The 22027-nt window shown below is 40.9% G+C and overlaps 3 protein-coding genes and 1 pseudogene across 12 annotated transcripts in view; 3 read left to right on the plus strand and 1 right to left on the minus strand.

The window, feature by feature from the left end:
• Window positions 1–3892, minus strand: part of poln (polymerase (DNA directed) nu) — a 94527-nt gene extending 90635 nt beyond the window's left edge. For 5 of the 10 annotated variants that reach the window (XM_030753243.1, XM_030753246.1, XM_030753245.1 and 2 more), the window contains exon 1: window positions 3770–3846. Coding sequence is in view for 3 of the 10 variants with exons in the window: in XM_030753249.1 (XP_030609109.1) it covers window positions 129–338; window positions 443–1441 (1209 nt within the window). In the remaining 7 variants the exon portion in view is untranslated. Of the gene's footprint in view, window positions 1–128; window positions 339–442; window positions 1465–2645; window positions 2765–3769 lie in introns of all 10 variants that reach the window. The other 5 variants (XM_030753250.1, XM_030753248.1, XM_030753249.1 and 2 more) reach the window with 4 other exon arrangements.
• A 23-nt stretch (window positions 3893–3915) lies between these two features.
• On the plus strand, window positions 3916–9616 carry LOC115796835 (prostaglandin reductase 1-like). The gene is made up of 9 exons (XM_030753294.1): window positions 3916–4025; window positions 5378–5504; window positions 5589–5634; window positions 5759–5818; window positions 6685–6852; window positions 7300–7573; window positions 7716–7821; window positions 8609–8727; window positions 8849–9616. The coding sequence occupies exons 2-9, from the start codon at window positions 5399–5401 to the stop codon at window positions 8957–8959; spliced, it is 990 nt and encodes a 329-aa protein (XP_030609154.1). The 5' UTR covers window positions 3916–4025; window positions 5378–5398; the 3' UTR covers window positions 8960–9616.
• Window positions 9617–10622: 1006 nt separating this feature from the next.
• On the plus strand, window positions 10623–16063 carry LOC115796867 (prostaglandin reductase 1-like; annotated as a pseudogene).
• A 745-nt stretch (window positions 16064–16808) lies between these two features.
• Window positions 16809–20783, plus strand: LOC115796860 (thioredoxin-like). Its single transcript, XM_030753325.1, has 5 exons — window positions 16809–16961; window positions 18004–18108; window positions 18794–18859; window positions 19891–19956; window positions 20471–20783. The coding sequence occupies exons 1-5, from the start codon at window positions 16938–16940 to the stop codon at window positions 20531–20533; spliced, it is 324 nt and encodes a 107-aa protein (XP_030609185.1). The 5' UTR covers window positions 16809–16937; the 3' UTR covers window positions 20534–20783.
• Window positions 20784–22027: the final 1244 nt, after the last annotated feature.

The following is a 22027-nucleotide window of genomic DNA, read 5'->3' on the forward strand; positions in this document are numbered from 1 at the left end:
TAATGCTCTTCAATATCTGGATCTGACCTCTTACCTGTCTGGAAGACAGACTGAGAAAGAAATATCTCACATTAAACTCTTTTAATGTAATAAACACCATGGGTGAAATGGGTGGAGTAGCTACTAACCTGATTCTGTCTGGAGGTGTAGTAGTCCTGCCTGGCCACTTGCAAAGCCAGGTCTCCCCTCACTACGGGCAAATTAAGCAGTCTGGCTGACTCCCTCAGGGCAGCAGGTACTGGTCCATGAAGCAGAGCTTCCAGCTCTGCTTCCACAGCCTGCAGCTCCTTCTTGGACACAACCTCACGCACATGCAGTGCGGACGAGGTGGAAATGCTCTGTTTCAGTAAAGAGAGAGATGTGAGAGGGCACTTTACAGAGAAACCCAGAATAGTAACAACACACAGCAGAGTCACAAACGTATGTCACATGTCTGCTTTACCTTAGTATGAGAAGACTTTTCCAAAAGCCAGTCTAGTCCAGCCCTGACACTCTTCTCCTCAGCCACGGCCTGCATCAGCTGGTGCTGGGCCAAAATGTGAGACCACTGAAGTCTGGCCATCTCAGTCCTCCTGTGATCAACCTCTCGCTCCTCCCCCTTGTGCCCATTCTCCTCCTCCTCTCCATCATCACAAGAACTGAGGTCAAGGACCTGGAAACGCTCAGAACAGGAACTCTCAACAATAGCTGATATACCCTGGAAAAAATGCTTCTGCGTGAAGGCAGCTAGTGTTTTAGTGTTGAGCTCCTCCTGATGCAGGTATGGATCCAAGGACAGCTGAGAGAGGAGAACAGTGGGCCTTTGGGAGACAGGAGGGTATGGATGGTCTTTTCCCTTTGGCTTGGCTTCTGGCTGAGCTGGAAAAAATGACGCAAGCTTGCTCACTTCATCTGTCAGGGTTTGTAACACTGTGTTGGTGTCAGCATTCTCAGCTCCAATAAAAGAACTGGCCTCCTTGAGTTTACATGAAGTGCTCTCCAGCTCTGCACTGAGTCGCAGCTCAACATCTGCACGGGTAGTGGCCGCAACCTGAAGCTTGTTATAGCGTCGCTGTTTCAGCTCTCTCTCTTTACGTAGTGCCTGGAGCTCTGCCTCTAAGTCCTCTATGGCTAAATCCTCCTCTGCTGCAAACAGAGAGGACGAAGACCTCCCCAAGACACTACCAGTGCTCCCATCTGAATTTCCAATGGTTTTAAGGACTTCACTCAAAGCTGCTTCATCCAGAATTGGTTTGCCAGACTTTTGTAGCTCCTGAAAGGCACGCGCCTCCTCTGGGGTGAGGATGTTGCTCCGGTTGAGAGTCCGACAGACAAACCGCAAAAAGGGAAGATTCTCTGGGGCACAGTCAAAGAGCCAGTCGAACTCCGAGGCCTTCAATGATGACGCACCAGGATAACCCAGACGGCCTAGGGCCTCCACAAACTGTCCACCGTCTAACATGTTTAACCTGTGTCCCCCTAACACTGTGCCAGTCAGTCATCAGCAGCACAATGTAGATTAAAGAGGATTAGATAGAAGGTGCACAGGGTGAGGAGAAAATACAGCAAAGCATAATTATGACCTTTTCAAACTAAGGATATCTTGAGTTGATGTGCATCTTTTGCTGGTCAGCTACATTATCAGTTCAAAACACTCCATTACACTTCCTATGAAACAGCTCCAACACAAAGTGAATGGAAAATTGCACATTACTGTAACACTGAAATGCAAACCACAGCAGATCATGTGCGTCCATTTCATCACCAACCTCCTGTCACACGAACCCTCTGCATGTCTTCCTTCACTACATCATGAAGCTTCTCTGTGTTTTCCCCTTTTCTTCCTGCCTGGCAGCTCCATCTTTAACATCCGTCATCCAGTAAATCCACTATCACAACCATCTCAGCCTTGCCTCACTAACTTTGTCTCCAAACTGCTCAACCAGGACTGTCCTTCTGATGTACTCATTTCTAATACTGTCCTGTCACTCCCAGTGAAAATCTTAACATCTTCAACTTTGCCACCTCCTGACTTTTTGTCAGTGTCACCATCTCCAAACCACACATCATAGCAGGTCTCACTACCATCTTATAAACCTTCCCTTCTGTTGGTATTATTGGCATTTCACATGCCTGGTTTAAATCATATTTCTTGGGTTGTAATCAGTATATACAGTTAAAAAAAAATTTCACCTGCCCAGTTGTCAGTGGTGGGCTCTGTCTTTTACTTATTTATCTTCAGAAAATTTGGCATACACTTTCAACTCTATCTGTCCACTAAACCTTATTTCACTCTCCCACCTTCTTCTCTCACTGACTGCTTACCTGAGATTAAATCAAGGTTTCCTACTAATTTTCTCAAATTAAAAACAGTGAAAAAACAGACGTTCTTCTGGTAGGAACTAAGATTGTTTTGGATAAATGTGGTAAATCCTCTCTAAGCATTGACAATTCTCCAGCCTCTCCTTCCTCCAAGGTTAAGATTTTGTGTCATTTTCAATAGCACCTTAAATTTTGAAATACATTAATATCACTGTCTGCATATTTCCACTTATGTAACATTAGTCAGCTAAATCCATCTCTTACAGCTAACACAATTGCTATTCTTGTACATGCTCTGGTTACATCACATATTGATTACTGTAATTCAATCCTCTCTGGCTTACCACACAAACTTCTCCATAGACTTCAACTGGCTCAAATGTGCTTGTATCATTATTAGAACCCCTTCTGTAGAACATATTACTCCTGTCCTCCAACAGCTTCACTGGCTTCCTGTAAAATACTGCATTAATTTTAAGATTCAACTTCTTACTTTCAAGTCTCTTCATAATCTTGCACCTCCATATCCCTCTGCACAACGCCACTCCTTCCCATACTCTGAAATCCTCCTCTATTACTCTCATTTTACCACCTGCTCACCATGGGCCTTAAGAGTTTTCAGCCCCTGGCCTTGTCTTTGGAGCTCTCCCGCACCACATTCTCAATATTGAATCGGTCTCTATCTTTAAAGACAGTCTTAAAACACATCTTTTTAAGCTTCCCTACTGTTTGATTCTGTATTTTTGACTTTTTAATTCCATGCTGTTTTCCAATTACTGTTTCATGTATAACTTTGATTTTGATATTTAATTGCTTGAAAGGTGTCCTTGAAAAGTGCCTATAAATAAAATTTACTATTATTATTATTATTACTATTATATTCCACTCTTGCTGCTATCCCTTTGTCACGAATTACTTTCGTCTTCACCCGCTCCACCCTGCCTGCACTCTTTTCACTTCTCCTGCACTGTCCATTGTTTTGGATGGTTGACCTCAGGTATTTAACCTCATCCACCTTCACTACCTCTGCTCCTCGCAGCTTCACTCTTACACCTGTCTCCCTCTCATTCAGACTTGTATTCCATTCTGCATCTACTGACTTTCATTCCTCTTCAAAAATGTTTTAATTGATTCAACAAAGGTAACGGATTCTGTATCCGGTACTGGCAGCTAATAGACGGAAGCATCTGCATCTGAAGTACAGTAATATACCTTGTCGGTGACTGCAAGTCACAAGTGCGGGAGTACTGGCTGAGATGTTTTTAGGGTAAAAGGGGAACCAAAACATGGGGTACCCTAATCCTGTCACAGCTAGCTACCGAGCTAGCTACTGCCGATGTGCACTAGAGTCGACGGCTAGAAAATGTAACCACCCTCGTCAATCCGCCTTTAAAGTGGTTTGGGTCCGTTTTAGAACTGCTGTATTTCTCTTATTACCTGAGCAATAAATAATGACTAAAATACTCACAATTTTAATCAAAAGCTCGGTTTCCTCAGCATCGCCTTCTTCTCGCCATTTATCTGCTCGCGCCAAACATATCAAACCGATCGTGCGTCAGAACGTAGGGCTAGCGTCATACGTCAGAGGTTGTCCAAAGCTTTTAGCCAATCAGATTCGGCCGCCTGGTCTTCCCGTCCTCTTCCAGGCCGTATTGAAAACTGCAGAGCCAGGTGCATTCACAGTCACCGCGCTGCATAGCGTTTGTTTCTGATCGACAAAACTGGTAAGCCATTCGGATAAAGTTCATTGAGCTGTTTGTGGAATGATACGATTAACTCAGCTGCATTGAGCGCTGTCTTGGTGGAAGAGGCAAGCTTAGGGAAGTGTCGCAAATTGGAGCAGAGAGCTGCTTCTTACTTTTAAAGCCTTTGCTTTAGTTGTTCATTTGCTATTCATAAAATGTGCTTTGGCACATAATAGAGCAAAGCACATTTTTTACGCTGTATTGCGTTTCACTGTTTTTGGTTGAGTATATTTATGAGACAGAAAACATCAGCCGTAAAGACTGAAAATCATTTTACTTTCTTCCGGTTTTTGGAGTCTGTATTATTGTGTATGTGTATGTTTAAGCATGTTGTGCATTCCTTTTGAATTACTGTTCCCATAACCACAGCTGGGAAATGATAACCCACTCACGACAGTATCAGAAACTCTTTAGAGTCAGAATAAGCAGATGTTATAAGATACTTTACTTATCCTATTTTTGTGAAATTCTTATGTTAAAGCATTTGAAACAATAGCAATAATATCAAGAATTATATAGCAATAATAGTCGTAAAAATAATACTAATATAACTTATACCAAGTCAAATAAAATATTTTAAAATCATCAGAGCAAAACAGAATATTCCAAAGGCAATAAAAGACTAAAGTTAAAGAGCCAGACAGATATGTTATATATGGTGACAGCATGTGATATAAAAGCGCTCTAAGATCTGTTTGCGAGAGTACTCTGTGGTCTGTCCTGTAAGTGGCGGTGATGATTATCTCATGCCTTCCTGTGTTTTCAAACGCAACTAAAAGCTAGTACAGTATTAAAGCAGTATAAAGGTACCCTGAGCATGTACTGTTTAACCTCCTGCCATCAGACAAGCAGCTCCCTGCAATGCAGAACAGAGTGAAAAACAGTTTTTACCCATGGGCTATCAAACTACAGAACACTTCACAACAACACTCCTGCTCCTTCATAAGACATTCACGGGGCAATAAAGCTGAGCTGTGTAATACTGTATTTAACAACACTACAATAGTCTACTTGGTAAAAAGCAGTATTTTATTTTTGAGTGCAGTACCACATCATCTGCAATACTTTAAACCAATGTGCAATAATTATCACATTATTTATTAACAGGTACCCCCCCCCACGTAAATACTCTTTCTGATGTGTAAATGTTGTTGTATTACATATCCTTGTACTTATTATTTATTTTTATTTATATTTTATTCTTGTATTGTCCTGTTGCATGTTTGAATCGCACTGACAAACGACGGCTGTCACACTTTTGTCAAGCAGCTCTGTTTGATGACATTGAAGGCTTTCTGATTTCTGATTCTGATTTCTGTATCTCTTTGCAGCTGCCATAGGAGAGAAGAATCATGGTTCAGGCTAAGTGTTGGGTCATGACTAAGCACTTTGATGGTTTCCCAAAAACCAGCGACTTTGAGCTGAAGGAGGAGGAGCTCCCTGAGCCAAAAGATGGAGGTAAGACTTATTTTTTCTCTCTAATAGGACTTAAAGTCTGGACACAGTTTTTTGTCAAATACCCGAGTGTGTTTTTGTTTTCAGAGGTGCTTCTGGAAGCAGTATTTCTCAGTGTCGACCCGTACATGAGGTGCGTACAGTAGATTTAAAAAAACAACAAAACTACTTTTTGCTTTTTTTTTTTTTTATATACAGCTGAACAAATAATTGAAAATCCATAAAAATATATTGTAACACACTGTTTGTTTCATCAGACCTTTCAGCAGATTTCGCATGAAGGAGGGCGATGTCATGATTGGAACTCAGGTGGCCAAGTAAGAAACACAAACAGTCCCACACACACAGAAAGAGCTTTTAACCGCTGTGATGTGCATGTTTGATGTTTACTGAAACAGAACACACTCGTCATCTGCTGCTAATGATCAGAGACTTTGTGTCATTCCTCACTGACTCAAAAGTAAAAACAGATGTTGAGGCATTCTTGGCTGATTGTTCAGATGTGTGATCTGTTCCAGTGGAAACGGGTTTTGTAGACAAAGATGCCGAATAAATTACTTTCCATCCAACCTCAAAAGAAATCTGTTTCACACCCACATGTTGTCTATTTCCTTCCATTTGTAGGAACAGAGCTCGGTGCACATCATCCAGACATGTTTGTAGATGTATAATTATAAATTTCTTTGAGTAACAATTTGTGCCTGAATTTTTTTTTAAATACAAAAGGAAGTTCACTTACCCAGTTACAATTTCTTACAATAACATGGATGTCTCCCCCCTTGTTGAAAGATCTAAAATCTAGAAGTATGAAAATATTGATCTTTTCAGACAGTCTACCTGTTGGATATAAGATGCATGGCTGGTGATTCACAACCATTGCTGGGAGTTAGCGGACACTTAAATTGCCTGTCCTGTCAGCTGTGATCATGCTGCAACTTCACACTTGAACTCACATCACATGCAGTTTCATTACCAGAGGAAGGGCTTACATATGTGTTGAAATGAATTACCAGAAATACAGATAGCAGCCCCGTTTGTCCACGTCCTTATCCGAGCTCCGGTAATGGTGAGTACTGGAACTAATGACAGAGATAGAGAGGAGTGCCAGACTGAAGTGACCACAGGTGAAAAGCACTAGTTTGAAGGATGATTCTTTCTTACTCTTGTGTTGTTTTTCCCGTAGAGTGATCCAGAGTAGAAATCCAGCATTTCCTGTGGGAAGCCACGTTGTGAGTAACAGTGGCTGGAGAACCCACACAGTCAGTGATGGGACTGGCCTCACTCCCATCCTGCCTGAGTGGCCTAAAGATGTGTCCCTGTCTCTGGCTCTGGGTATCATCGGCATGCCCGGGTAAGACACATTTAAGTAACCTGCTTGGATCATTTTCTGCTGGACATCATAACAGGATGTTCTGACTTTTCCAGCAGTTGTATCAGCTGAATCTTAAATGCAAACTAATAACAAAAGATTGAGGACTTTTTTTTTTCATAACAGGAGTTTTTAATAAGTCATCCATAAGAGCTAATAGACAACAGGGTAAGAAGTGAGTGTTTTTATAAAGAAATTGAACAAAAATAGTCTTCTTTTAAGAAAATATAGTGCCAGTCAAAAGTTTGGATACACTCATGGTGAGTGGTACTGTAAGTGAGCAAACTCCAGATATTTTGTCCTGCTGGTGAGTCCCATGCTTTTTTTGTCCTTTTCAAAGCATTGATTTTTATGGAAACAGTTACAAAGACGTTCCAGTGGAAGTGGAGAAACAAACAGCTGGATTTGACTGTTTCTGTATCTCTGCAGACTGACGGCTGTTTATGGGATAGAAGAAGTCTTGGGACTCCAGCAGGGTGAGACCCTGCTGGTGAACGCTGCAGCTGGAGCGGTGGGCTCCGTGGTGGGACAGATCGCCAAGATCAAGGGCTGTAAGGTGGTGGGCTCAGCAGGGACTGATGCCAAAGTAGCTTACCTCAGAGAGATGGGATTTGATGAGGTCTTCAACTACAAAACTGTTGGTTCCCTGGAGGAGGCTCTGAGGAAGGCTTCACCTGAAGGATACGACTGCTTCTTTGAAAATGTGAGCAATGGTGGTGCAGGTTCAAGCATGTAAAGTGTCCATGAGCAGGTTTTGTTTGGTTACTACATCTACTCCCTCTTGTGTGCACAGTGTGTTGTTGTTTTTGTTTCCATTTGTGTAATATTCTTGTCTTGATTTTTAGGTGGGAGGGTCTTTTTCAACTGTTGCTCTGCAGCAGATGAAGAACTTCGGAAGAATTGCTGTGTGTGGAAGTATTTCCGTCTACAATGACAGCACACCCCAGACAGGTGAGGACCACGGGCTGCATTAGACTGCATCATTTTTGAGATGGCTGTGAAAACCCTGTCATGATGTAATTTTACCTGTCATTGTAGGATTCATTTTAAAAATTACTATGAAACATATTCAACAGCATTGCATTTTCAAAAATGATTAGATCACAATAACTGATACATGGAAGACGAGGAACTTAAGACGAGAAAATATAAGAATCAACTCAGTGGAACTTCTCAGTAGGAGATGTTTCCTTCCTTAAGCTTAATCAAATGTATCAAAGGAGATTGATGCAGAGGTGATAGTTTTCTGTATTTCATCTTTCACCCAGACAGGCAAGTTTTCAGGTCTAATTTCATTTTTTTTTTTTCTGCAGGCTGAACCCTTCCTCTGCTGACAGCAGTGTTTTTTTTAGTGTTGTGTGTGAATTATTTAACATTACAGAAGATTCGCCATCATTGGTCTCTCAAACTAAGAGACGCCTTTCAGATTTTGCTGTCATTATTTAAAAAAAATTCTGCTAGTGATGGGAAATATTTATTTATATATATTACTTTCCTTTCCTTTCCTTTATAAATAGCCCTGACACCTTTATCACTGAGCTCCTTTTTATAACCAGTGAAGTGCAGTCTGTCTTCAACCACTTCTTGTGTATTAATGTGTTTTTCCAGTAGATGGAGACGTACTGCTAAAGCTCTCTAGTAGCTGTGTAGGCTCACAGACAGTTATTTAGACATAAATTGGTGTTCACTCAGACTGAGAGATGCTTCATATATTTCTCTTGAATGATCTGTCTTTTAGGGCCGTACCCCCACCTCACCATGATCTTGAAGCAGTTGAAGATGGAGGGCTTCATGCAAAGCAGGTGGGAGCACAAGCACCCTGAAACCCTCAAGAGACTGTTGGCCTGGGTGAAAGAGGTTAGTTAATTTTTATGATGCTGGATCCTTTCATATACATAAGGATATAAACTTAAATTGGCCATGTAATGTCATTTTTTATTTTTTATTTTTTAGTGATTTCTCCATTCTGCATCCACAGGGCAAACTGCAGTACCGGGAGCACGTCACAAAAGGCTTTGAAAACATGCCGGCTGCTTTTATGGGGATGCTGCAGGGAGAAAACATCGGCAAGGCTGTGGTCGCAGTCTGAAGGGTTCAATACAAAAGAGCCAGCATTAGTAATAACAGGCATTATTACACAATCTATGAATGAATGAAGGATTGAGCAATAAACAGCACATAGTAATTTCACATTAACATTTTACTATTGGCGCAGCACGGTGGAACAGTGGTTAGCACTCCTGCCTCACAGCAGGAAGGTCCTGGTTTCAAATGTTCTTATGTTCTCCCTGTTTGGTGTTTTTTGTAATCACAGAAGTAGCAATTAAACGACTCTGGGATTTGGTCTCATAGTTTAGTCATTCAAAGAAATGTGATTTCTAATCTAATCTGCATTACTTCATACCAAATTATTAGTTAAATCTGAAACTGTTTTGAAATTGTGATTGTAGTTTTAAACGTCTCCATTTGCAGCATTATTTTGTAGTTGTATTTTTTTATTTTATTTTTTTACATTTAGACTTTTTATGTAGCACCACCGTCGTCATCGTTCAGCAGACACTGAAATCTGAATGAAGAAGGAAAGTGGTGATTAGTCGAAGGACATTCTGTTACGGCTTCAAACGCCTGGGTGAGCAGTACAAATCTCTGCCTGCGGCCTTTGCACATTATTCACTGCAGTATAGTTAACCAAGTGCTTTGTATTTACTGGAAACCCTTCTGTGGATAATAAAGTTTTTGTTTCTTATGCAGCAGTCACTCTGTGTCTTCACGCAGTAGTTTGCTATACAGTGTAAATCTGTTGTACGTTATTATGGGTCCGGCTTTCAGGCACTCACACGTCAGCAAATTTTCCTCTAAAACAGTATTTGTTAAAATGTGTTTTTTTTTCAGTATGTGTGCAGCTCATCTCTGCACAGGCAGAGACGTTAGATGGTGAACAAATTAAAACTATTGTAGCTGTTTTTGTTTGTTGTTTTTTTTTTTTTTTTTAAAGTTTTGCTGCAAACCAGTAAAGGGGTGTGTGTGTGGTGGTGGTGGGGGTGTCTTTACAGGGAGAGGCTGACTTCAACAAAAGTTGGAAAGATTTTCACAGATTGGAGCTTCCTGACTCAACGACCCAGAAACATAAATACACAACATCTCATTCCAGCCATGTTAAAGTCATCAAGGCCTCTGTTCCTTTTCTGGACCATATATGATCACCTCTATACTGTTTTACCATTTCACAGTTTCAAACAGCAGCAGGTGCCTGTCTCTGTGGGAACCTGGGCAGATATGATGGGAACGCAGTTCTTGTGACACAATCAAAATCCCACTTAAACTCTGTCACCACTGCCCCCAGAGAAAATACACACAGACATGGCATGTACAGCTTCACAGTGTCGAGATTCCCTAAAATCACTATTTTCACATATTTGACCCACACTGGTGGATCTAAAATCCATGTCAATAAATGTAGGTCAAATCTGAACTGGAACATCCTCAACGTACAAAAAAAATGTGTTTTTGTGACACTTTAGTGTCATGCTAAAAGAACATTTAGGGTGTTTTTATAGTGCCAAATGTCAAAATGGGTCAAATTTGACAGAACACAATGTAAGGGTTAAAAAACTTTAATCTTATCAGGAAGGTGTCCTCTGTCTCACCTCAGAGGGTGTGTAAAACTTTCAGCCAGTCAGATTTGGCAATAAGAGCAGGTCTCCCGCTCGCTCTCCTATAAAGCCCTCACAAACCTGCCTCTGCACACTTCCATCCACGCTCACTGCACAACTTCTACCATTTCTCTGGGAAGAGAGGAGACTGGTGAGTCATAGAGAGGATAGAGAGCTGTTTGTTTCTGAACTGCATTAAGTACCACACTAGCTGTGGAAGAGGAGCAACCAGCTGGTATCACTTTAAAGCCTTTGCCTCAGGTGTTATCTTAATATTTAATGTTTGATGCTCCACTACAGTTTGATTTATCTAAGAACAGTTACACTGTGTTTTAATTCACTGACAGAAAATATCAGTTCACTGTGGTCGTAAAGTCTGAAAATCAAAATCAGTGAACTTTTGAACTTTCTGTATTTTTTTTGTGTGCATATTTGTATGTAAATGGTAGTTGGTACTTGCACCCACAGCACTTACAGTAGTTTGGCACACTCACCCATTCATATGAATGGGTGAGTGTGTCCAAACTTTTGACTGCTGCTGTATGTGTAAATGTGTGTATGTTTGAGTGTGATTAGGACGTCTGCATTTCTTTTGAACTGCTCTTCTAACCACAGCCAGGAAACTCCAGGCTGAGGCAGCCTATGCTGTCAGTGTAACACTTTAGAGCCTCAGTTAACAGGTGATATCATGAAAAAGTAAAATGATTTGATTTATTTTGAATCACCACTAAATCAAACTAAATTTCACACAGTCACTATTACACTTCTGTTTTCATTCAACTCTTTGTTGCACAACACTGGATGACTCATCACTTTCATATTTCTTCCTGTGAGTTTGATAACAATGAAGGGCAACATTTATTTACAGCTGCCATAAAATAAGAATCATCATGGTTCGAGCTCAGTCATGGGTCATGATTAAGCACTTTGACGGCTTCCCAAAGAAAAGCGATTTTGGGCTAAAGGTGGAGGAGCTTCCTGAGCCCAAAGATGGAGGTAAGATGACTTTGCTGTTTCTCTTAAGGTAAGAGCAGGAGTTCACACCCTTCATCTCTTTCGTCAAACATTTCACAGTGAGCCCTCCATGTGGGTGTGCTTTTGTTTGCAGAGGTGCTGCTGGAAGCAGAGTTTCTCAGTGTGGACCCGTACATGAGGTGAGTCACTTGCACTGAATTACTTTCATTTAACACTCCTGATAAAAATATATATTGTAACGCACTGCTGGTCTCAACAGGTCGTTCAGCAAAACCCACATGAAGGAAGGAGACGTGATGATTGGAGGTCAAGTAGCCAAGTAAGAAACACATCTACACACAGAACAGCCTTTTATTTCTTGTGATGTGATTGTGCATGTGTACTAAAACCGAACACAGTTTTTATCTGCTCTTAATAAACCCCCTGATTAGTGAAGTCCCCATGAAGCCTGTTCTTTTTTAAATGTTCCTTTTGATACAAATTTTTCTTTACATGCCAAAATCTCAAAAATGCAGGTACAAAAAGAATCACCTGCTGTGCTTGGACAACAGTTTGAACTGACTGAAATGTGGGGATTGACATAAAAAGAAAGCCCACGATCATCCTCATCAGATCATGAGGGCATCACCGCAATGACTGATTTAAAAATAATTTGAAGGTTATGGATTTAAACAGTTGGACATAGATGAATAAATACAATTAATGAGTTAAAAGGATAAATGAGTAAACTGTTCACTATCAGTCAGACTGGCTTGCCCGGATTGACCAGGATTCACTTTACAGACCAGGTGTAACATCCCAAATCTATGCAGGTACACACCTCCACCTCAGAGTTTTTACTTTAAAATTTTGTATTTTTATTTTTTTACATGATGTGTAAAACGTGACACTCACGTATTCTAGAGCATTTATAACATATTTGAAATAAAGAGGGGCAACAGTGTGATGATATTTAAGATACTTTTGCATAGTTTCATTTTGTGTTTTGTCTTAAGCCAGCAGTGTTGGCAAACTGGATTATCTCAGTGACACCGCCGACTGAAGTGAGAAGCTTTTTTATTTTTTGTTCTCGTGTTGTTTTTCCTGTAGAGTGATCCAGAGTAGAAATCCAGCATTTCCTGTGGGAAGCCATGTTGTGAGTAACAGTGGCTGGAGAACCCACACAATCAGTGATGGGACCGGCCTCACTCCCATCCTGCCTGAGTGGCCCAAAGATGTGTCCCTGTCTCTGGCTCTGGGTGCCATCGGCATGCCCGGGTAAGACACATTTAAGTATCCTGCATGGATCATTTTCTGCTGGACATCATGACAGGATGTTCTGACTTTTCTAACTGACAGAGTGACATGAATCTTAAATGCAAAGTGAGAGTTTAAAACAAGTTTAAAAATGTCAATTCATGTCAGTGACGTAAGACTTTGTTTCTAGCAGTTTAAGGAGGTCAGAAGTCAACTACAAGAGCTAACAGAGGCAAGAGAGTAAGAAACTCCGCTTAGAAGCTAAAACAAGACCACTGAGCCATAATCCCATGAGTGAGCAGCACTGCATAGGAGAATCCAGCTGACCTTCTTAATAAATGCTGGCTAAGATGGTTAGTTTGGAAAAAAACTTACATTTTTAAGAAGAAGAAGGAAAGCGTTTCTAAAGTGTTTACAAAAGCTGCTGTGCTAATATACAACAGAGAAAGGAGGAAGCAGAAAATAATCTTCTTTTAAGAAAACAAGTGGGTAGCTCCAGATGTTTTGTCCTGCTGCTGAGTTAGAGTCACGTTCTAAGCTCTGATGATGACCCTTTTATGGAAACAGTTACAAAGAGAATCCAGTGGAAGTGGAGAAACAAACAGCTGGATTTGACTGTTTCTGTCTCTCTGCAGACTGACGGCTGTTTATGGGATAGAAGAAGTCTTGGGACTCCAGCAGGGTGAGACCCTGCTGGTGAACGCTGCAGCTGGAGCGGTGGGCTCCGTGGTGGGACAGATCGCCAAGATCAAGGGCTGTAAGGTGGTGGGCTCAGCAGGGACTGATGCCCAAGTAGCTTACCTCAGAGAGCTGGGATTTGATGAGGTCTTCAACTACAAAACTGTTGGTTCCCTGGAGGAGGCTCTGAGGAAGGCTTCACCTGAAGGATACGACTGCTTCTTTGAAAATGTGAGCAATGGTGGTGCAGGTTCAAGCATGCATATTTCATTCATGCTGAGCTCTTCTCTTACATTCACACTGCATTCATTACAACATGTTTGATGATGACCCTGCTGCTTGGTTTTAGGTGGAAGACCCTTCTTCAGATGTTGCCCTGCAGCAGATGAAGAACTTTGGAAGAATAGCTGTGTGTGGAAGCAACTGTGAGGCTTCTGATTAAAGGCTTCTAAGTACTCTCATGTCACACCGTTGCTAATTCAGCTGCACTGTCTCCCTGTTAACTTCAGAGTCCACTTTAAGATTTTGGTGTTGACTTTTAGAGCTCTGCGTGGACAAACACCAGCGTACATCAGTGAACTTTTATATCCATTCATACCCAGCAGGTCCCTGAGGTCATGTGATCAGGGCCTCCTGACTGAGAGCTAAAGGAGACAGAGCTTCTGCAACAGTGGCCCCCAGCCTCTGGAACTCTCTCTATGGACTCAGTGATCTCTTTTTGAAAGCAGCCAAAGACTCAGTATTTAAAACTCGACTTTGGGTAACTTTTTGGTTTAATGTTTGTTGTGAAGCACTTTGTGATATTTATCTTGAAAAGTGCTATATAAACTTAAAAAAAATTTTAAAAAGTAAATTTATTTTTGATTGATTATTTCTTTGTTGTAACAATGCTTCTTATGCTGTGGGTTGCACCCATAAACAACTTACCAAATCTTCTCTGCCAATGCCAGACAGCTTGTTCTACTGTTTGGTGTTTTTTCGTTGGATGTGTGAAGTCTAAAGAAACAAGATAAATTGTTTATTTAACAAACAGAGGCCTCAGTAGCATGTGGAAGAACCACACAGCCACAGCAGCCTGGCGCCTCCTCCTCATGCTGGTCACCAGCTTGCTCACCACTGCTGTGGGATGGCATCTCATTCTTTACCCAGCATCTGTCTCTTGCTGGTTGGAGAATGGGATTGAATGGGGTTAGGTTCGGGACTGCAGGCAGGCCATCTCCACTCCCAAATTCTGGAGGGAGTCTCTGATAAACCGCGCTCTGTGGGGGTGAGTTCAGTTTCAGACTGTGGAGTTACGGGATTGCCACCGGTTGCAGAATCTCATCTCGATATCTTTCTGCATTGAGATTGCCTCCAATGATGACAGGCCTGATTGTCAGCACCTGAGGTACCTGAAGCTCTAAACAAGAGTCAATAGCAGAATAAGCTGTTTGGCATTGGCAGAGGAGGTTTGGCAAGTTTTTCATGGCTGCAACCACATACTCAACTCTGCTGCTTAACCCACAAATGCATTTTCTTTATAAATGCAGCACCGCTTAAGGGGAAATTAACAGTATAATAATTTTTGCCAAGACATATTATTGCAACAAAGAAATAATCAAATAAAAGCAACTTTACTTACTTTTTGTGCTAAGTTTAGATGACGTTTTCTTTAATCAAACCACTGCAAGCTGATGAATGACCTCATTCTATCTCCAATGTGATATGAAGGTTTTTTTTTTTTTCTCAAAGTCTGAGTTGCACTCTCTCCATCAGCTGCAATAATTAGCTTGAAGTTGTTTCGCACTGCAATGACTGAGGGCCAATTTGGGCGTTCAGAGCTCTCATTACCAAATTGTATGACTTAACTTTAGTTACAGCTCTAAAAGTATTTAAATAGCATTCAGCTGAGGGGGACAGTGACCTTTCTGGAGGTGCCTGGACCCCAGAAACGCACACGTCACCAGTACTGTGAACAACAGCAAAAAACAAACAAAAAAAAAAAACAGTTAATATGCCCATAACAACTTCTCATGTACTAATGTATTTTTCCACTAGAGGGAGACGCTGTGCTGCTGAAGAGCCCTAAGAGCTGCGTAGGCACACAAACAATTATTTAGACATAAATTCTTGTTTCCATGGACTGAGAGATGCTTCATATATTTCTCTTGAATGATCTGTTTTTTAGGGCCGTACCCTCACCTCACCAGGATCGTTAAGCAGCTAAAGATGGAGGGCTGCTTGGAAAGCAGGTGGGAGCACAAGCACCCTGAAACCCTCAAGAGACTGTTGGCCTGGGTGAAAGAGGTTAGTTAGTTTTTATGATGCTGGATCCTTTCATATACGTAAAGATATAAACTTAAATTAGCCATGTAATGTCATTTTTTAGTGATTTCTGCATTCTGCATCCACAGGGCAAACTGCAGTGTCGGGAGCACGTCACAAAAGGCTTTGAAAACATGCCGGCTGCTTTTATGGGGATGCTGCAGGGAGAAAACATCGGCAAGGCTGTGGTCGCAGTCTGAAGGGTTCAATACAAAAGAGCCAGCATTAGTAATAACAGGCATTATTACACAATCTATGAATGAATGAAGGATTGAGCAATAAACACAGAACACAAGTTCATATTAACGTGTCAAATATTTTTGAGTATTTTTGTGATCGCAGTGATAACTGAGATTGAAGCAACTCTGGGATTAAGTTTCACAGTTTAGCCATTCAAAGAAATATTATTTCTAATCTAAACAGCATTACTTCATAACAAATTATTAGAGCTAAATCTGAAATAAACCACCCACTGTTGAAAGTGTGACTGTTTGCTCTTTTGTCATACATCTGGAAACCTCAGCAGCAGTAACTTTGTAAGTTTTTGTGATTTACTCAACAACACAACCACTAATGAAGAAAGGAGAGACGAAGCCCCCCTATGTGAGCAGTGCAGATCTGTCGCTGCTGCACTAACAGTGTTCACTGTGACATCATTAAAGTGCTTTGCATGTACTGACAACAGATAATAAATGAGTTTTGTTTTTGTTGGATCAGCATGATGTGCGGTGGCCTTCATGTTAGATGTGAATTAATTCATGTGCTTCTTATAGAGTGGTCTACATAACGCAGCAAGCACTGCTAACGTGTGCCGCCAGTTTCAGCATCCTGTCACAAGGTTGTGGTGAGGGTCAGCTCCACGGTTACACAGGCTGCTGTCTGTTACATCCATTTATGACCCAGGAGAGTCTGTGTACCTTTCTGTGCGTCTGTGAGTCATGGTCCCATAAGAGTGTATGAATGCGTGCGTGAGAAAGTGCTTAGAGTGCCCAACTGAGCAGAAAGGCGCTATTTAAGTACCAGTCCATTTAGCTCATTAAACAGCGATTCGCTCTTATTTTGTAAATCAAAACAAGAGTGAATCCGCTTCCGCTTTGAATGGGCTGTACTGATAGGTAACTTTACGCGGAGTGTTTAAAAGCTGTGTGAGTAAATGAAATCGGGTATTCCCAAACTTGGAGACTCTTTGTACCGTCCGAGGCATTTTGATCTACAGGTATCATGGTTCGCTACGTGGACGATTTGGTAAGTTTTGTCTTGTTTGCGTTGCTTTGTGTGCCTCTCACCTTTTGTATTAAATTAACGGATGTTTTTAGGCTCGGTGGTTTTAGAGGGGCAGCCGCAGTGTCCACACCCGTGCGCACTGCATCGACGGCGACGTGTAGTTAGATTTCTATGGAGGAGCGCGTCAGACAGGCTTTAGGAAGTGTTTGTGGCAACACAGTTCAACCCTGTATATATTGTAATTAGGTGGTATATTGTATTTGTATCGCAAATTTGTATCACTTTAGAGTATCGTCTCTTATTTTATAGCCTCAAATCGCTGCTGCATGTCGGAAGTTATCGTTTAGTGAAAGGAAAAAAAAAAAACTCCACAAAGAAACACTTAAACTTGAGGTAAATGGGTGAAAGCTCAGCAGAGAACAGCATTGCCATACTTATATTTGATAAAGAGCAAAGAAAATGCACCATGAAGAGAGAACCTACTTTTTAATATGTAATAATGTTACATGGAGGAAAACTTCTGTATACAAAAGCCAAGAACTCTCAAAGAGTTTCCGGTGTTGTGCCAAAAAGTGATCGTTTGCCAGAAATTGATTTTTGACACCGGCCTTCTATAAATGGAGCTGTTTTTTTGTTTTGATTTGTTTTGTTTTTAATTTCCTAACACTTTATCAAATGGTCAGGAAATGCATGATATAAAATGTACTTTTTGCTATAATTTTATGCAGACCAATAACTCTTACATTCAGTCAACAAAGGCTATTTTGATTCAGGGAAAACCTGAGTATATAAAAGTCAGTGTTGGTTTCAATCCCTGAATAATGAGGTTGCACCATACGGAAGTCTGATTTAAGCAAACTGAAAGTGTAAGATTTTCATGTGTAATGGAGGAACGGTTGGGCTGAAGCCAGCATCCTGTGTGTGTAAAAACGGCTGCAGGCAGTGATCAAGAGGAAAGCGGACATTTTAGTGAGAAGTGTTGACTTCTGTTGTTTTTGTGGTCAGGATAATTTTATGTATCGAATGTGTTTAAACGATTGTGGGGGGTTTTCTCTCTCTCTAGGCAGAGTTCCAGGCCATCCTGAAAGATGCTGGAAACAAGCTGGTGGTGGTGGACTTCACAGCCACATGGTGCGGCCCCTGCCAAAGGATCGCCCCAGTGTACGAAGTAAGTGTTGTCAGAATTAAATCAAAGTTATGCTTAGCTCATCTGGCCCAATTTTTCATGAGCCAATGCCATGGCAACACATCCATATGTTTCTATTCTTTCAAAATTCACAAGAATCGCTACTCCTCCTAGACCCTCCTCCTCCTCCAGCTTTTTTTTGTGAAACTTGCACACCATGATCACCCAATGGCTCTTCACCCAAACTGTGCTGATGGTCCTGAGTGTGACTGCGAGCCTCATTGAGTTCTCAGTGGATTTTAATTCTTTTTAGTTTGTGCAGCACAGCCAACCAATAATGACAAACTTTTTTTTTTCTTTTTCTGTCCTTCACACATTACAATAACACACGAATTGTGAAAGACTAGAAGGGGGAATCATTTGGGCAACACTTACAGTAGGGCTAAAGATGGCACTTCTTGAAAAAGTTAACTTTAATCTTTTTTTTTTTTTTTTTTCAACTTTAAGATTTGACACAATAAGAACTTAAGATTTCTGAGATTTGTTAATTTTATGAATTACTTAAAGGTACAAGGTCTAAAGGTAAAACAAACCCAATAATCCGTCCTCAGCACTGGACACACACCTTTTTTTTTTAATATATTTTTTTGCCTCTTGTGAACCTTCATGTGGCAGCAGATGTCCTGTACGTGCTTTTGTGTTGACTCACTGATCATCTCTCTTGCAGGCATTGGCAGCAGATTCTAGCAATGCAAATGTGATTTTCCTGAAGGTTGACGTGGATGATGCTCAGGTAAGTCTGTGTTTCACTCATTTCCTCATAAGCCTGGTGAACCTATAGGGTTACTGGTGCTGCAGTGAATCTTGACAAGTTTTATAAAATGCTGTCAAACATGTTTATGGATTTTGCAGCATTTTATGGAACTTTTGGAATTTTCACACCAAAATCGGAGACATGTTGTGCACCTATCGCAGTGCTGTGCACGTCAGATTTAGGCCAATTGTAAAGGAACACCTGTTATTTAGTGGGAGAGGAATGAGGTGCCCAGTTGTTTGTATGGCTTTGTAGTTTCGACCTGTGGTGCAGGTGAGCCATGTAGAAAAGCCTTTAAAGGAAAATAACAAATTTGAACTGTGAATCCTGCAAAGCTACTCTGGTTGACTCCAAGAACAAAAGTATGGAGCTGTAATCATAAACTTATTTTGATTATCCATTCATCTGGCCTCTATTGTAAGAAAAATATGAGAAAATCATCAGATACGCTAGAAGTACTGATGAGCTGCCATTTTTCTTAAATCTGGGACTGTAACATCGATCCGTTTCATCTCTAAAATGAGAAATCTACTTTAGTTTTGTGTGTGGGTTTATTGTCACATTTCAGATCATTACCCAGCATAGATTTCTAGGTCAGTAAAACAAGTTTTTGTTTTGTTTGTTTTTGTTTCTCCTCTTGGAACAAATCCAACTTTCTCATGACTGTCTGTCAACAGCTGCTTTGGTACAGCCAGGTTGTACAACACTGACTGTGTGCCAACAACTTTAAGCAGATAAACCTTGCTGTTAGGTGCAGTTTGGGTCTGCAGAATGAAACTCTCAAAGATTCACTTTTGAGCTGTGGGAAACGGGCAGAGCTGAAGTTGATGATTAATGTGCATAACGGCTGGTGGGGTCTGGCTTGTTCACCCTATTTCTAACGTATTGTATTTGTTTGCAAACTTTTTTGACTTTTTGCAACAGTTGCACACTATGGCCCCACCCAATCCATAATCACTGGAGATTAGTGTTGATGACTCAGGTCGTCTGTCCTTTGTTTTGTCTTTCAGGACGTGAGCTCACATTGTGGAATCAGGAGCATGCCCACATTCCAGTTTTACAAGAATAACCAGAAGGTAAGTCAAAGTGCTACATGTACCTGTCAGTTGAGTGGAAATGTTCTTTTTGAGACTGAGTGATCTTTAAATAACTTGTGGCATTCACCTGCCTTAGACAGGCCTCATATTTTATGTTGCCTGAATGATTATTTAATCTTGTACAGTACTGCTCTATACTCAATATTTTCTAATAGCTTAACCAGTAACTTATTTTCTGTAAACAAATGACTGCTAAGATTGTCCTATCGGCTTATGAAAATCTCATAAATTAAGCTTTCCAACAAACTGAGGCGAGCTGTTGGCATTTAATGCCAGTTTGTGGGGTCTCTGTGATGGTAACTGCTAAGTTGAATGAAGCCAAACAGCCACTCAGTGGTCACAGGATCAGACAAATTGAGTTAAAACTGACTTTGGACCCTCGAGTGAGCAAATCTGACAGAAATGAGGATCTAGGTTAAGCAAATATTCTTGTTCTAATCTCATTGTATCCCATTTTATCCAAGATAAATGGAATTTTTTTTTTTTCTTTCAGGTGCACGAGTTCTCTGGTGCTGATGGAGCTAACCTAAAAGCAAAAGTGGAAGAGCTGAGATAAGAAGTCCAGTTGACACAGCCATGTTTAAAAAAAAAAAAAAGAATCCTCACAGTAGAAGCTGTTACCCTCGACACATTCCCACACAGCTAATAAAAAAAATCCACACATCCTGTAGTAGTGACATAGATTAGTGTCTGTCTCAACTGGCTGAAGCTTGACGCTGATCACCACTTTTAATTCTGGTATTATGATTCGGCTTTGCTCCTGAATTACCTTGTATGTGTTCAATAAAGTGGATTTAATAAATGAACTGAGACTTTAATGGTATTTTATGCTTTAATAAAAAGTGACAATAATTCACACGCATGCAATGAACCATCACAGCATTCGTTTGTGTTTGGGTGGGAACGGTGTTATTTTACAAAATTATTCTCAGGGCTGGAAAAACATATTTAAGCTAAAAACTGCAGCCAAATCTAAGTGTCACAATCTAAAACCAAAGTCTTGTTACCAATGATTTCTTTTCCTATAATCACCATTGAGTAGAATTGGATACGTGATAGGTTCAGTAGCAAAACGGCATCATTTACAAGCCCAATTCCAAAGAAGTTGTGGCTCTGTGTAAAATAAAAGCAGCTCACAAACCCACATTTTATTCACAATAGAACATAGAAAAATACCAAATGTTTAAACTGAGAAAATGTATCATTTATACGAAGTATATTAGCTGATCTTGAGTTTCATGGTAGCAGCATCTCAAAAAAGCTAGGACAGGGCCATGTTTGCTGCTCTGTAGCATCCCATCTTTGAACAACTATCTGGGAAGTGAGGAGAGCAGCTGCCGGACCTTTGGGAGAGGAACATTGTCCCGTTGTCTGATAAGAAGACTGTAGCTGCTCAACGCTCCCGGGTGTGTGTCATATTTTTCATTTCATGATGCTCCAGATGTTTTCAGTTGGTTAAAGGTCTGGACTGCAGGCAGAGCAGCTCAGCATCCAGACTCTCCCACTGTGAAGCCACGCTGCTGTAATAGATGCAGTTTGTGGTCTAACATTGTCTTGCTGAAACATGCAGGGCCTTCCCTGGAAAAGATGTTTCTGGATGGGAGCATATGTTACTCTAAAACCTGTATAAACCTTTCAGCACTGATGGTGCCTTTCCAGATGTGCAAGACATAGACACTGATGCCCCCCCAATACCATCAAAGGTACAGGCTTTTGAACGGAGTCCTGACAGTAAGCCAGGTGATCTCTCTCCTCTTTAATACCCAAATGGTAAAACTCAGGAAAAGTTAAGACTCAATTCGAAAACTAACTGCTACTAGTTTCTAGAAATAGTGTGGCATGTGGCTAAAACCCACTAAAGCCTAGCTCCAACCCTAAATGGGTCAGTGGATAACTGGCGAATGCCAGTAGATTACATTCACACACCATTAACAGCTGATATTCTGGTAAGTCTAACAATACAGAAGCCAATGCATCAGACAGTGCTAAGCATAGGAGCATATCAAAGACATTTTAATGTCAATGCAGTCGTCTTCATGTCTACCTGTGC

The sequence above is a fragment of the Archocentrus centrarchus genome, chromosome 18 (assembly GCF_007364275.1).
Source record: "Archocentrus centrarchus isolate MPI-CPG fArcCen1 chromosome 18, fArcCen1, whole genome shotgun sequence".
NCBI classification, from domain to species: domain Eukaryota; kingdom Metazoa; phylum Chordata; class Actinopteri; order Cichliformes; family Cichlidae; genus Archocentrus; species Archocentrus centrarchus.